The 15,852-nt window shown below is 38.1% G+C and overlaps 2 protein-coding genes across 3 annotated transcripts in view; one reads left to right on the top strand and one right to left on the bottom strand.

Moving 5' to 3' along the window:
- PIK3R4 (phosphoinositide-3-kinase regulatory subunit 4) overlaps positions 1 to 3,165 on the top strand; it is a 74,868-nt gene extending 71,703 nt beyond the window's left edge. For both annotated transcript variants that reach the window (XM_021674344.2, XM_064378682.1), the window contains exon 21: positions 95 to 3,165. In XM_021674344.2, coding sequence (XP_021530019.2) covers positions 95 to 265 — 171 coding nt within the window. In that variant the 3' untranslated portion in view covers positions 266 to 3,165. The remainder of the gene's footprint in view (positions 1 to 94) is intronic.
- Positions 3,166 to 3,892: 727 nt separating this feature from the next.
- The window catches only part of COL6A6 (collagen type VI alpha 6 chain), a 109,903-nt gene continuing 97,943 nt past the window's right edge, over positions 3,893 to 15,852 (bottom strand). The window contains exon 35 of the mRNA XM_064378681.1: positions 3,893 to 4,382. Within this exon, the coding sequence (XP_064234751.1) occupies positions 4,172 to 4,382 (211 nt within the window). The 3' untranslated portion in view covers positions 3,893 to 4,171. The remainder of the gene's footprint in view (positions 4,383 to 15,852) is intronic.

The raw sequence follows: 15,852 nt of genomic DNA, 5'->3' as shown, positions 1-15,852 counted from the left end.
ACCAGCATCTCACAAGCACGACTATTGACGAGAGGAAGAATGTGGTACAGACTTTAACTTCTGGCTTTCTCCCTGACTTTTAATCACCAAACAGGAAATTCAGAATAAGCAGAAAGTAGGACCAAGTGATGACACCCCTCGAAGGGGCCCAGAGTCCCTGCCCGTGGGACATCACGACATCATCACTGATGTTGCCACATTCCAGACAACACAGGGCTTCATCGTAACTGCTTCTAGAGATGGGATTGTGAAGGTGTGGAAATAAAAACCTAATTTGTATAAATTGTAATAAAGTTATAAATATACTACTGTAACTCAAGAGAAAAGGCATTTGTAGAGAACAGATTCATTTGCTTAATTTTCAGAATTATGTCTCTATATTACTGTTTCATGACTAAATCATACCCAAGATGGTTAAGATGTACTTGACTAGTTTACTTATGCATCTCTTTGCAAGAATCAGCCAGCCAATAATGTCTGGAATTTTTATTGTATATGTTACGGAGATGAGAAATGTAAAATATGAAAACGAATGTTTATTTTGTATTGAAAAAGATGATGGTTGAAAAGATGGTTGTAAGCTATTATAGTATAAACAAACACATTTTTTGCTATTAAAAATGCTATTCAAAGCAGTCAGTATTCATGCATCCTAAGAGTTTGTGCTTTCTGTGGTGTTTTTAAATGGTAAATTTTAGCAGTATTTGTTCTAAGGTGAAGAAATGGACTCTATATCACAAGGAATCAACGACAAAACTAGGTGTTTGTTAGATCCAAATCTCTGGGCTCTAAATATTGTGCTATTTCTATTTCTGCTCTGTCTTCTTATATATCATCTTGTGTGTTTTACAATTTGCCTTATTAGTTATTTAACACTGTAGAATTGATTTCCAACATATTAGTTATACAAGTGTGCCTCCTCTTGGCCATTATTATGTTTTATGGACTGTACCATAAATTCTGACACTGGGCGCAACAACTTGCTTTTATCCAGTATAGAGACTATTGAATGCATGAAAAAGAAAACTAAAGTTGTTAAAAATACACCAGACGTTTACATTTTTAAAAGGTCAAAATTGGTCTTTTCCACTAAGATAAACCCCTTTAAGATTATGGATTACTATTTGCATACAGACTCTCTCCATATTTAATTCTCATCTACTTGTAGAAGGGTTTATTACATTCAAAATATTTTAGTTTAAAATTAGTTACATGAGTCTATAAAACCAAAAGGTTGAATAGATAATCTCAGCCAAGGGAAAAGCCTACTTGCTTAGAAATACTCTAAGAATTTTCTATAGTTTTATAATTATATAATTAAGATAGATACAGTACATATGGTTTACAAAGTATACCTCTAGTTTCATGATTCAGTACAATCATCCCTAGGTATCGCTGGGGTATTTGTTCCAGGACCGCCCAAGGATTCCAAAAGCCACAGATGCTCTAGTCTCCTATATAAAATGATGCTGTATTTGCATAGTCTACACACCTTCTTATATACTTTAAATTATTTCTAGGTCACTTGTGATACCTAATACAATGTAAATGCTATATAAGTAGTTGTTACACTGTATTGTTTAGAGAATGAAAAGAAGAACGTCTGTACATGTTCAGTACAGACACAACCATCCTTTTTTCCTGAATATTTTTTATCCATGGTTGACTTTATGGATGTGAAACCCACAGCTACAGAGAGCCAACTGTACTTAGTTTTTAGACAGGTAAACAACAAAACTACAGAGTTATTTGTTTACTGATAAAAAAATGCCCAGTCATTCAGAAACCTCAAAGTTAGGAGTGATGGTCTAACTAGGCTTGATAGCTTAGTGGATTAGTAGAAATTGCAAATTTGGCATTGTCATGTTGCCTTGCCTTTGTTTCCCTTAAAGTTTGCTAAGACCATATTTAAAGGATTTCTAGCTACTAAGTCAGATTTAGAGTCTGCAGGGGGTTGGGGAAAATTTTTTTGATATATAAACTGTAAGACTGAGATTGGACTTCGGCCTGGAGCCATTAGATAAGCTGTAAGACTGATAAATGTGGGAAATGCTGAGGAAAAAATGGAGTGGGCTGACAGAGATATCCTTTTCTCCCCTTACCACCCATTCTTCTCTGTCCTCTTGCCCCACAAAAAAGAGCCCCAGTTTTGAAAAAAATAGTTATTAAGTTGAATTCTAAGTATTACAATCTGATGCCATGTTAAGTTGCATCTCCTTTTAACCTCTACTTAAAAAAAAAGTTCGACTCATAGCTCAGTGCACAGATAATGGGAGGCAGTTCCTTTACAAAGAAGCATCCTGCTTGTGTGATTACTGGTTTAAATATAGCTTTATTAAATTTATATTCAACTTAATTTTTGCCGTTTGCACTTTTAGAAGAAAGAGGTAAATCAGGGAAAATAGTAATATTAGGGCTTTTTAGAAAAGAACTTCCATTTGCAGCATGCCTTAGAGCTCTCACCTATTAGTAATTCAAAAGATGGCCCAAAATGCTAAAAATAATCTGTCGCCAAGGGAATATTTGTTTGGTGTTCTTTACTTGCCAGTGCAGAAAAACAGACAAATACACTTTAATAGTATTTGTAACAATTAACAAAGGGAGTTTGTGCTTAACTCGAAGTTAACCAGAAAAATCCCTTTCATTAAAAATATGTCGTAAATATTGCTCATTAATTTCCTGTACTGGAAACATTTTTTCTGAACCCCTAAGCACCACTTAGGATAGATGAAACAAACCTGATGTGTTTTATTCTTCTCTATTACCTGAGTATGAATGTGACATTTAACTCCTTGAATTTCTTGCTCCTCTGAAGACATTAGGTACTGTCTTTGGATTTGCCTGAGTAAGAATGGCAGAAGTGATTTTACAAAAAATACTGCGGATAAATTTTCTTTCCAAGTTTTATGAAAATAAGTATAGGAAAGAAAATCTGAATGTCCTTGGTGTCAGTATCCATCTGCTCCATGCATCCAAGCAGGGCTTCTTTCCATTCCCAAAGAGAGGGATATTCTGGCCTAACAGGGCCATTGCTACCAACTGTGGAGCCAGCCCTTAGACTGAAGTAAGGTCTGAACATTGTGTTAAAATTAAATAATAGTTACTGGGTGTTGTTGAAAATAGCCCTATCATAAAAATTAAATGTAGATGAGGACACAGCCATCAGAGCATGCTGCTAGAGACCAGGTACTTCTGAAACCTTTCCTACTCTAACTTACTCTGATCTCTTTTGCATCTCTACAACTGCATATGAATTTGTAGATTAAAACAATTTTGTTATGTTTTTCCACACTCAATGTGTATTTAAGGGTGTTTTTAAGAGCTCTGCCAGTCATGTTTTGGTGCTGTTTATTACTGACTAAACAGCTGCCTGATAGGTAAAAGTAACTCAGAGCTTCATCTATGACAAGTTATGTCTTGACTGTCCTTGTCTAAAGAATATATGGATTAGTGAAAATTAATAAATGACCGTAAGAGGAAAGACAGACTAGAAGTCCATCAAAATAGCTTCAAGCTCCTTCAAAATGGCAGTAGTCTTCATAATGAAGAGAAAATTTCTAGCTCAAAAGCAGTAGCTTATGTTCTGTGGGAGTTAATGACTTTTTCAGTGAGTTTAGGAATTTAGAGCTGGAGAAAATTACCCTTTCTCATCAGTCCAAGCAAACTCCCACAGTGGTGTGTTTAAATGGAATAGTCATGGAAGGTCAAATTTTTAAAAAGATGATATATAAACTGCATCCATTTCTAGGGTAAATTTTGGAGTGGCTTAAAACATTTTAAAATAACGTTGGTTAAATAGATGAGCATTAGACATTACTAAATTAGGAAAGGAGGAAGAATGTGCAGAAAATGAATTGGACAGAGACGAATTAAACCCATGTAAACATACGCATACATCATAGAAATTTTACCTTCAAATTATGTCTCCATTAGACTTTTCAAAACACTTCTTTCATTCTTCTGTCTTCTAATGAAACAGTTCTTGGATATATCAGTCTTAGAGTGCTAGAATTGTCAGGAGTGGTCAAATAAATGAACAAGATAAATCAATACCAATGAATACAGGAGGCCAAGTCACCTGATAACCTACAAACTGTTGCTTGAGTTCTGGCAGCAGATTTAGTTACTATTTAAGTCCAGAGTCTTACCATGCTTCCGAAGGCTATGTTGTTCAAGCATTTCTTTTACCGTGTCGTTTAAGAGCAGTTTTTGTCACCCTTTTTCCATTCTTAAAAATATGGGAGGTGTTTCTGATAAAATTTTGAATAGCATCATCTCTGCCACTTCTTGCTACTCTTGAAAGATATTTTTTATCTTGAAAGAATTTTGCCTTCTGTAATACATCTTCTTTCAGGGTAGCTTTATGTGGTCCAGGAACAAAGCTATACAACAAAAGAGAACATCACAGAAGATAAATGCCATTTCAGCTTTAATAGACTACATATTAATCTGTCTCACCAAATTGTTTCACCCGTTTCCTTGTTGTAGCCTTCCTCCAGGGTAATTTTAAAATTATTAAACTGGGTACTTATTCCAGCTCATAAATCAGAAGCTGACAAATGAGACATCTTATCAAAGTATGCAAAAGTATTATTTCAGCAGCAAAATTTCTTCATGGAATATGCACCACTCAGATCTACCTATGGTTGGTCCACTAGCTGAACTTTTATTCGCCTGTAAACCTCTTTATGACCTGTTCCCCACTTTTCCACACAACCAGAAAGAAGGTTCATGAGACCTTGTCTGTTAACTATAGTAATCCCAGGAAGCTAAAAGTGCTTAACATATAGCAGTCACTCAATAAGTATGTCTAATGAAAGCATGAATGTATGCCACTCCCTTCTTTCATCTCTTCCTTTCTTCCATAGGTCCATCTATCCATATGTTTACTACCTGCTTAATAGAAGGCACTGTGTTAGTTACAACGGGAGATATAGAAATAGAGCCTAGTCTGGCAGGCACGTAAAGAGCCTGGCTGGGAGTTGAGTAACCCAACAGTAAAGGAGCTGGAGTCAGGCTATGGAAGGGCTTTCAGGATGGGTTGAGAAACCAGAGAGTCATAGAAGCCAAGTGCTAACTAGAACTTAGAGCCTGTCCGAAAAACCTATGCTGACAGAGTGTCCTAGAATCTGTACTGCCTATATGGCAGCCATGAGCCACACGTGGCTTTTGAGTACTTGAATGTAGTGTGACTGAGGAACTGAAATTTAATTTTAATTAAATAACCACACGTAGCGAGTAGCTACTGTATTGGCCAGTACACAAAGGGGGCTGTTTCAGACAATCTTATTTTACCAGGGATGTTGTGAAAAAAGCGTTGGATCCAAAAACATTCTTAAATTCTAGCCTGTAGCTGAGCAGCTTTGGGCAAATCACTTAAGTAGAGTGATCCTTGTTTCTTCAGGTGTAAAATGGGAATGAAAAATAACTCCTGTTGTGAGCAACAACTAAAGTCCACTAGACTAGTTGCCATGGTGCTCTGTTGGATACAGATGAGGAAATTGACGTGCATAGAGGTGAAGGTCAATGGCAGAGCTGGAACGATAACCCAGCTGTTCTGAGACCGAGTTCAGTGTTACTGCCATTGAACTAGATTTTTATTCAGGACACTATGGAGAACTATCAATATATTTGGAGTAAGAAAGTGAGATGATAAATATCATACTATCAGAAGCATCTGGAAATGGATATAGAACTACAGGAACACAGATGGCTTGAGGCAGGCAGGACAGCTAATGTATGAGAGCCTGGCACACAGCAGGCTCTTCATAAATATTTGTAGGATGAATTTGCATGAAAGCTGGTGGTATAAAAAGAGAGAGAGACTTCTCAATGCTGATAAACTTGAGCAATTAGCTGAATTACAAAGGAAGTGATATGATTTGGATGTCTGTCTCCTCCAAATCTCAGTTTGAAATTGACTTCCAGTGTTGGAGGTGGGCCTAGTGAGAGGTGTTTGAGTCATGGGGTGGATCCCTCATGAATAGCATGGTGCTGTCCTTGTGGTTATGAGTGAGTTCTCGCTCTTAGTTCATGTGAGAGCTGGTTGTTTAAAAGAGCCTGGAACCTCCTCTCCTCTCTCTTGCTCCCTCTCTTGCCATGTGATGTGCCTGATCTCCCTTCATCTTCCACCATGAGTAAAAGCTTCCTGAGGCCTCACTAGATGCTGCTGCCATGTTTGTACAGTCTGCAGAACTGTGAGCCAAATAAACATCTTTTCTTTATAAATTACCCAGTCTCAGCTATTCCTTTATAGCAATGCACTGTAGACTAATACAGGAGGATTGAAGAGAACTTCAAAACGTTGAAATCAAAACAGTGGCAATATACATTGGTGTCCGTTTCTTATTTTTACCAGCTGTAAAATCTGACCTCTCAAAAAAAAATCAGTATTTAGAAAATGAGTATAGTGAGAGAGATAGAACAAATTTAAAGTTATTTCACCTCTCTCACACACACATATAAAAACATACTCTTTTTCTTTCACCTATAAAGAGAGATAAGTGGAAAGAAACATTAAAACAACAAAGAAAACCATTCCATTCATGTCACACAGACTCCAAAGCCTCCATGCATTATATACTGTATGTCTGGGCTTCTGAAATTCAAATTCCAACATATATCTCAGTTCACTTCCATCAGTGCTATCAGAGACGTAATAAGTTGATCAACAAACACATCTACCAAGAACAGCAGCCATGGCTAAATTTCACTGCAAATAGAATTTTCTCACACATCCCTTCATTTTTGCTCTTCCCAGTATGTATATATGTGTACATATGTACACATACATATACACACACACACACACACACACACACACACACACATTTTTGAGACAGGGTCTCACTGTCACCCAGGCTGGAATGGAGTGTTGCCGTCATAGCTAACTGCAGTCCTGATCTCCTGATCTTCCTGCCTCAGCCTCCTAAATAGCTGGGACTACAGGTGTGTTCCTCCACACCTAATTGTTTTATTTTTGGAGAGCTGGGGTCTCACTATGTTGCCCAGGCTGGTCTTGAACTCCTGAGCTCAAGCAGTCTTCCTGCCTTGGCCTCCCAAAGTGCTGGGATTACAGGAGTGAGCCACCTATCCCCCCTTCATAGCATTTCCTTATGATCTTCCAGACTGAGCACTGTAAACTCAAATTCCCCAAAGTGATAATTGTATGCATAGAACATGGCTCTACTGATCATGGGAAGGGCATTCTTTTGAGTCTGAAGCATGCTGTTTTCATGGTCTGATATTTACTGGTCTCTTCCCCATGCCCTTCACACCTCCCCTCTTTTCCACTGGGTCCTTTGTTTTCTGTTATGGGAGGTTTAGTTACTGTCATCTTCCTTCCCATCTTTGTTAAGAAAAAAATTGTTAAATTAGTAGGTGCTTGTATAGCAGGATATTGCTCTCTTTTTTCCCTTCTATTTTTTGTTCTCAAACAGTTGAATATTAATACCATATCTTTGAATTTCCATTTTTCACTGTGTTATATGTAGGAGTCTATACTTGAAATCCTTTGAGACAGGGTCTTGCTCTGTTGCCCAGGCTGGAGTGTAGTGGCATAATCTCAGCTCACTGAAACCTCCAACCTCCACCTCCCGGGTTCAAGCTATTCTGCCTCAGCCTCCCAAGTAACTGGGATTACAGGTAAAGCCCACCACCACACCTAATTTTTTGTATTTTTTAGTAGAGACGAGGTTTCACCATGTTGGCTAAGCTGACTCCTGACCTCAAGTGATCTGCCTGCCTCAGCCTCCCAAAGTGCTAGGATTACAGGTGTGAGCAACCATGCCCAGCAATAATCATTTAATAAGAATCATTTGATTATTCAGTTTGGGAATTATAAGACTTCGTTTCTCTTTATCCTACTCTATATTGTTCAAATAATTCTTTGCTGATATGTAACTCCAAAAGTAGGTTGTCAAGACAAAGAAGAATGAAATCGTCTATTTTGCAACTTGTGCTCAACTCCAGTAAAGTTTGTGCAAAGACAGATGTGACAAATTCTAGATAAGGTGAGGTGGGACTAATTGTAGTTCTCTATAACAGATTCCTCCATCTATGCAGGTATTCAGGAGTCAGCCATGCTGCATTTACCAGTTGACTGGATGCGCTGGAGTAGAAAATGCAGACAAGATTGTTATTTCTAGAATTCTTTTATATTTTGTGTGTCTAGAAAACTACTTTGGAAAGCATTAGTGATTGTGTCCATTTTTACAATTCAGTTGTTCTGGCTCTGGCCTGTCAGTGCTTTAAAGTCTGGCACAGGTTCTTCCCTGGCTGGATGAAACAATAAACAGGTGGCTTTCTGCCTTTATTGTTTCTGAGCAGATCTAAGTGCTTATACGAAGAGGCTGCTCTGCTCTTGCACCCTCATGGGCCATCTGTCTCCTTGGTAGCTTGTGGTTTGATTCAGCTCCTTCCTTTTCTATCTGATAAGCACCAGCTTCTACATGTATTTCTTATAATCTCATAACAGAATGGCCTAATTCCTATGCAAGTCATTCTGAGGAATTGATAGTCGTCTTTATGCCCAGACCTCTTGCCTAGCAGGTATTCTCATCTCCCTCAATCCTGTGTGTTCAATTCTGCCTCACTTCTCTTGAATGGCTCAGGCGGGGAGTTTCAGAAGCAGCTGTGTGGCTCATAACTTTTGATTAGAGTCTTTGGTCACTTAGAGGCGGCCTGGGAAATTCACAGACAGTGGTATGGATTTCCTGTCTCAATTCCTTGATGCCCCAGCCATTTGCTGACATTTCACCATTCCACATACATAGGAGGAGCTGAGCACTCGGTTTATCTGGGGCAGTGTGGCCAAAGAGGAAGGAACTTCCTGTCCAAAAACACTGTAGAGCCCCTCCTCCCACTTATATTTCTCTGCAAGCAGGAAGCTATCAAAAATGCCTTTTAATTGCATAGGTTGGCTCCCACATGTGTCCTTGTAGCAGTGATGGCTGGCTACATATGTGGGGAGCCAAAGGCAAAATGCAATAAAAGCAGGGAACAAAGCTTTCTTCCTTATGCAGTCTCTCCCTCTACTATGAAGGTTTCTAATTGCCATTCAATATGCTTCCCCCATCCCCTTTACTTGGTGTGTGGCCAGCTGTTGAGTTTCTCCTCCCAACAGCCAGAAGTTGAGCCAGGCATCTCCCCTTCCCTTGGCTGGCCATCCCAACCTACGGCAGAGGGGTGATCCTCTGGAGCAGGGATGTCCAGTCTTTTGGCTTCCCTGAGTGACTGGAAGAGGAATTGCCTTGGGCCACACATAAAATACACAAACACTAACAACAGCTGATGAGCTTAAAAAAAAATAAAAAATAAATCTCATGTTTTAAGAAAATTTACAAATTTGTATGTGGCCACATTCAAAGCTGCCCTGAGCCTCATGCAGCCTGCGGTTCACAGATGGGACAAGCTTGCCCTAGAGCGTTGCAGCCTCTTGGCTGGGACGTGCTGGGTGCCTAGATGTAGGTGGGCAAAAGGCAAATGCAGTGTGGCACTGCCAGCCTGGGGTGGATGGCCGCTACCTTCCCTGTGCTAAGACTATGGGAGTGTAACTGACCCTAAGCCTCCCAGTCTAGAGGAGGGTGTGGTGGGGTAACCCCAGGGAACTGGAAGGTACACAGTGATCTGTGAGAACCAGTCCTGGGGAAGTGGAGGGAGGTGAATTGGCAAGTGAACAAGGCTCCAGGCCCTGACTCCCCAACACTTTATTATCCCATTGGACTTCACTATAAAACTTAAATTCAAAAATAACATTAATAGTGACCCCAAGTGCTGTGCACTACTGAGCACCCGGGCCCTGTGCGAGCTAACCAGCTTGTAGCACTTAGCCTGACTTGGTTAACTTTAACACCAGCTTTAATGAACCCTCCATGCCAAAGATGCTGTCCTAGGCAAGAGTCACATGCTCGGCATCCCATCTAAGACCCTTTTCCAAATTGCCAGATACCTGCAGCAGGGGGAGCCCTGCTCTTCTTGGACTGACTTCACTGGTTTGTTTTAGGCTTGACTTCAGGAGTTATTTGCTGCTGGACAGTTCCCCTGGACAAGGTAAGTAAGAGATTCCAGGTGGAGGATTCTCAGAGGTGACAGAGCTGGGGCTTCTGCATTAGGAGTACCTCCTTGGCCTTGATCACCACACAGAAATGCACACACCACACAATAAAATTAGGCACACTGCTAAAGTTATCTGCTTCAGTGTGGGTCCCAGGTGCTGGTGCACATTTGATTGTGGTTGGTGGCTGGGTAATGCATATGTATGTTTGTACAGAATAATTTACCTCAGAAATAAAGACACTCCTATTTGATTTCACTTATTTCTAATATTTAAAAAGTAATGTTCATATGTGCTAAAGATACAATATATATGCACATTCTTAAGTTTTGAAAGAACTGACTTTTGCCTTTGTTGATAGTCTCTTTTATAGCTTAATGTTTTAAAAAATTCAGTTCTCTTTACATGCCTTTCTTTGGACATAGTCTGTTTTTTTGTTTTTTTTTTTTTCAAATATATAACACCTTCAGGTCAATGCTCAGCTCATGAGCTTTTTGAATTAAAAAAACTTTCCTCACCTGAGAATTAAGATGATAAAATTTCCTAAATCATGACTTTTGGTGCATCCTACAAGTTTTGACATGTAGCATTTTGATGGTTATACAATTCTAAGTATTTTTAAATTTTTACTATCATTTTTTGTCCCATCATTTAGAAAGGTGACTTTAAAATGTATAAGTTTTTTAAATATTGTAATTAATTTCTAATTTAGTTGCATTGTGGTCAATGTGGACCGTATGACACCAATTCTCAGAGATTTCTTGATACTTGCTTTATAAGTTAGAAGTTGCACAAGGAACACTTGTAAACACTCCACACCTTGATTTAACAGTTGCTGATATTCTATATGTTCTCCAGATGAATGTCTAATGTTTCTGTTCAGGGCTTGCGTGTGTCTGTTAAATCATTTGTTACCTACATTTAAATCTTTCATATCATACTAATTTTTGTCTGCTTTACCTATTATTCCAACTAGTATACTGAAATCTCAAATTTTGATGATGTTTCAATGACAATTTCTCCTTGTGGTTTTTCGGTTTCTCCTTTGTACATTTTAAAATTTTATGACCCTCATCAATTTAAAATTCTTTTATCTTCCTCATAAATTGAACACTTTTCATCATGTAGTCATCCTCTTTATCCCTAATGAAATGGTTTTATTTAAAAGTAAATATTATCTGATATAACCATAGTCTACCTTTATTTTTAAGATATGTGCCTGGTATGTTTTTTCCATCATTTTACTTTCTGTGGCTCCATTTCCTTATATTGTGGATGTGTCTCTTGAAAGCAGTTGAAGTTGGATTTTAATCTGTTTTTAAAACCAAATCCAGCAATCTCTGATTTGAACTGGCAGGTTTAATCTATGTATTTTTGTGATTACTCATATATTGAAATGGACTTGCTTCTGCTGTCTTACTTTATGCCTTCTACTTGTCTTTTTTTTGGCCTTTTTAAGGAAACTTTTTCTTTCTTGGCTTTTTATTTTTAAACAATATTTATTACTTTTTTTTTTTTGAGACGGAGTTTCGCTCTTGTTACCCAGGCTGGAGTGCAATGGCGCGACCTTGGCTCACTGCAACCTCCGCCTCCTGGGTTCAGGCAATTCTCCTGCCTCAGCCTCCTGAGTAGCTGGGATTACAGGCATGCGCCACCATGCCCAGCTTATTTTTGTATTTTTAGTAGAGACAGGGTTTCGCCATGTTGACTAGGATGGTCTCTATCTCTTGACCTCGTGATCCACCCGCCTCGGCCTCCCAAAGTGCTGGGATTACAGGCTTGAGCCACCGCGCCCAGCCCTTACATTGTTGTTTTTTATCCTGTTTTCCCTCACTAGATTTTTGGTAGTTACTTTCTCTTTTTCTTTTTTATTTGTGCCCTTAAAATTTGTAATGCATTTTTTTAAGTGTCTCAAGTTTTTCAATAGCCTAACCTGCAGCCCGAATGATACAAGCTCCTAGAATCTTTTAACTCCATTTATCTCCCGGTGACTTACATTTTTATTGCCCTTTTTTTTTTTTTTTTTAGTATCACCTTTCTTTCCTTAAAGTTCAAGGCTTCATTTTTTAATAATACAGGATTATTTTGGTTTGATATCTTTTCTCATATTTAAATCAAAAATATTTATTAATATTTATAGTCTTAGAACTGTCTTCTGTTAAAACCACCAGGTGTAGTGTTTTATTTTCATAGCTTTGTTAACAAGTATAGCTTTTATGTAATCCCCCAAGTTAGATATATTACTTAAAAATACATTTGGTTAGGCCAGGTGCGGTGGCTCATGCCTGTAAACCCAGCACTTTGGGAGATAAGGCAGGTGGAACACCTGAGGCCCGGAGTTCGAGACCAGCCTGGCCAACATGGCGAAACTCCGTCTCTTCTAAAATATACAAAAAATTACACATGTGGTCGTACACGCCTGTAATCCCAGCAGATATGGGAGACTGAGGCAGGAAAACTGCTTGAATCTGGGAGGTGGAGGTTGCAGTGAGCCAAGATCATGCCATTGTATGCCTGCCTGGGTGACAGAGTGAGAGTCTGTTTCACAAAAAAGAAAACAAAAAATTTGTTTTAAGGAAATACAAATTATATTATTTACTATTGCCTTTTGCATCTCATTCCCTCCTTCTGTGGTCATTTTTTATTTTTCTTGAAGACATACTTTGGAAGTTTCTTCAGTAAAGACTTTTTTTTGTAGTAAATTATTGTTTTGTAAAATCTAAATTCTCGTAAGATAGTTTTTCTAAGTTGACAAAATTTTCTTCCACTAGTTCATTCAATGGTTTTGTGTTTTCACTGTTATAAATGATAAATCACCTACCAGCCTAACTATAATTTATTTGTAGATGATGTGGCCTTTGTCTTGGTGTCCTGTATTTACCCATACTGTGTCCAACTGCTGCTTTCTATTTATCTTGCCTGTTATCTTTTTTCTTCATCTGTGAATTCATGTCATTCGTAAGTTCTAGAAAATGATCATCTCTTTATGTCTTTGAATATTGACTCTCATTATTTCTCTTATCTTTCCAGAATTCGAATTAGATACAGGTTAGATCTTTCCATTTTGTCTCTAAAACTCTTGATCATCTCTGCATTCTATTTCAGCATTTTTTATAGTTCATTATCCTTTTCTTCAGACACATTTAGTACTCTGTTTACTCTTTCACTAAGTTTTACAAGTTTTGTTTTAAATTGTGAAATTCAAAGAAAATTAGAATGATCAGAACCATAAATACCTGTGTATCTTTCACCTATATTCTCTGTTACTATCTTGCTACTCTATGTGTATGTGTATATAATGTACACGTATATTCACACACATACCTTATCCTACTTCCCTTTAGGAAAACCATCAGAAGGCAGGCTGCAGCCCACATCATATATGTTACTCTTAAGTACGTCAGCATACCTATCTCAAGAACAAAGACATTCTCCTATAAAAACATGATACTATTATCACATACAAGGATACTCACATATCATCCAACATTGTTCATACTCAAATTTTCCCGATTGTTCCCCAAACGTCATTTCTATTAGCTTTTTTCCAATCTTAGATCGAATTAAGGTTCACACAATTACATTTGACCATTTTGTCTCATTAGCGTCTCCCATTCTAGAACAGTACCCCATGTCCCTCTCTTCTCCATGATATGAAACCTATAAACAGTGTAGGCAAGGTGTTCTGAAAAACATTCTAGATTCTGGAATCATCCAATGGTTTATACATTATTAGACTTGGATTGAACATCCTATCTGAGGTCCAGCAAGATGCTCACGTAGGTAATGTTGTGTACCTCCCACTGCATCCCCTTGGGAGGCACATAACACCAGATCTCCCCATGTAAAGGCGACCTGAAAATGTAAACATTTTCCTGTTTGTAATTAGTAAGTAGCACGCGAGTAGTTCTGTGAGACTGTTTAAACAGCCTGTTCTTCAACAACGTCATGTTCCTCAACAACACATTGTTTTGGCACCCTATAAGGATCAGTTATTATATTTGTTATTAACATTGTTATCACATTGTTAACCACAAACTGGTGATTTTCTAATTCTTCCATTCCTTCTACATTTATTAGCTAGCGTTGTTGTATAAAGAACCACCTTTTCTCTCTTCCTTTTTTTGTGGGGGGTATCTATATAGACTTGCGGATTTTAAAAATTCAAAGTGTTACAATTCATTATATTTATACTTTCTAATGTTCAACTTACTCAAAATTCGGCCAGTGGGAATCCCATCAAGACGATTCCTTTGTTCTTTTGAAAAGACATTGTTGGTTTTTAATGATTTTCTTGCTTTTTGGCATAGCAAGTTTTTCCATCTGCAGTCTAAAATTAGGACTTTCTCTAAGAAACTCTGGTTCCTTTTAAAGGTAGTTAGAAACCACAATGTGGCCATCAGGCATGCTCACTGTCATTGGGGTGTCCCATTTGGGTGTTTTATTTTGACACTTAGATTTTCCATTTTAAAAAGCAATTTGTTTGTCAGATCAATGTGGTCATTTAAAGCAACTTCAGCAAAGTCTCAGGATACAAAATCAATGTGCAAAAATCACAAGCATTCCTATACACCAATAACAGACAAACAGCCAAATCTAGAGTGAACTCCCATTCACAATTGCTACACAGAGAATAAAATACCTAGGAATACAACTAACAAAGGATGTAAAGGACCTCTTCAAGGAGAACTACAAACCACTGCTCAACGAAATAAGAGAGTACACAAGCAGATGGAGAAACATTCCATGCTCATGGTTAGGAAGAATCAGTATCATGAAAATGGCCATACTGCCCAAAGTAATCTATAGATTCAATGCTATCCCCATCAAGCTACCAATGACCTTCTTCACAGAACTTGAAAAACCCACTTTAAACTTCATATGGAATCACAAAAGACCCCGCATAGCCAAGACAATCCTAAGCAAAAAGAAAAAGGCGGAGGCATCACACTGCCGGACTTCAAACTATACTACAAGGCTACAGTAATCAAAACAGCATGGTATTGGTACCAAAACAGGACATAGACCAATGGAACAGAACAGAAACCCCAGAAGAAACACCATACATCTACAACCATCTGATCTTTGACAAACCCAGCAAAAACAAGCAATGGGGAAAGGACTCCATGTTTAATAAATGGTGTTGGGAAAACTGGATAGCTATGTGCAGAAAGCAGAAACTGGACCCCTACCTGTCACCTTACACTAAAATTAACTTCAGATGGATCAAAGATTTAAACATAAAACCTAACACCATAAAATCACTAGAAGAAAACGCAGGCAAAACCATCCAGGACATAGGCATAGGCAAGGACTTCATGACTAAAACACCAAAAGCAATAGCAACAAAAGCCAGGATAGACGAATGGGATCTAATTAAATTCCAGAGCTTCTGTACAGCAAAAGAAACCATCATTAGAGTGAATCGGCAACCAACAGAATGGGAAAAAATTTTGGCAACCTACCAATCTGACAAAGGGCTAATAACCAGATTTACAAAGAACTAAAACAGATATACAAGAAAAAAAAAACCCATTCAAAAGTGGGCAAAGGATATGAACAGATACTTTTCAAAAGAGGACATATATGAGGCCAACAAACATATGAAAAAATGTTCATCATCACTGGTCATTAGAGAAATGCAAATCAAAACCACACTGAGATATCATCTCACGCCAGTTAGAATGGCGATCATTAAAAAATCTGGAGACAACAGACGCGGGAGAGGATGTGGAGAAACAGGAACACTCTTACACAGTTGATGGGAGTGTAAATTAGTTCAACCATTGTAGAAGACA

Source organism: Aotus nancymaae, unplaced genomic scaffold (assembly GCF_030222135.1).
Source record: "Aotus nancymaae isolate 86718 unplaced genomic scaffold, 86718_ANA_hifiasm-v0.15.2.pri h1tg000019l, whole genome shotgun sequence".
In the NCBI taxonomy this organism is placed as follows: Eukaryota; Metazoa; Chordata; class Mammalia; order Primates; family Aotidae; genus Aotus; species Aotus nancymaae.
The sequence above is the reverse complement of the archived record's forward strand: the minus strand, read 5'-3'. Positions and strand labels throughout refer to the sequence as shown.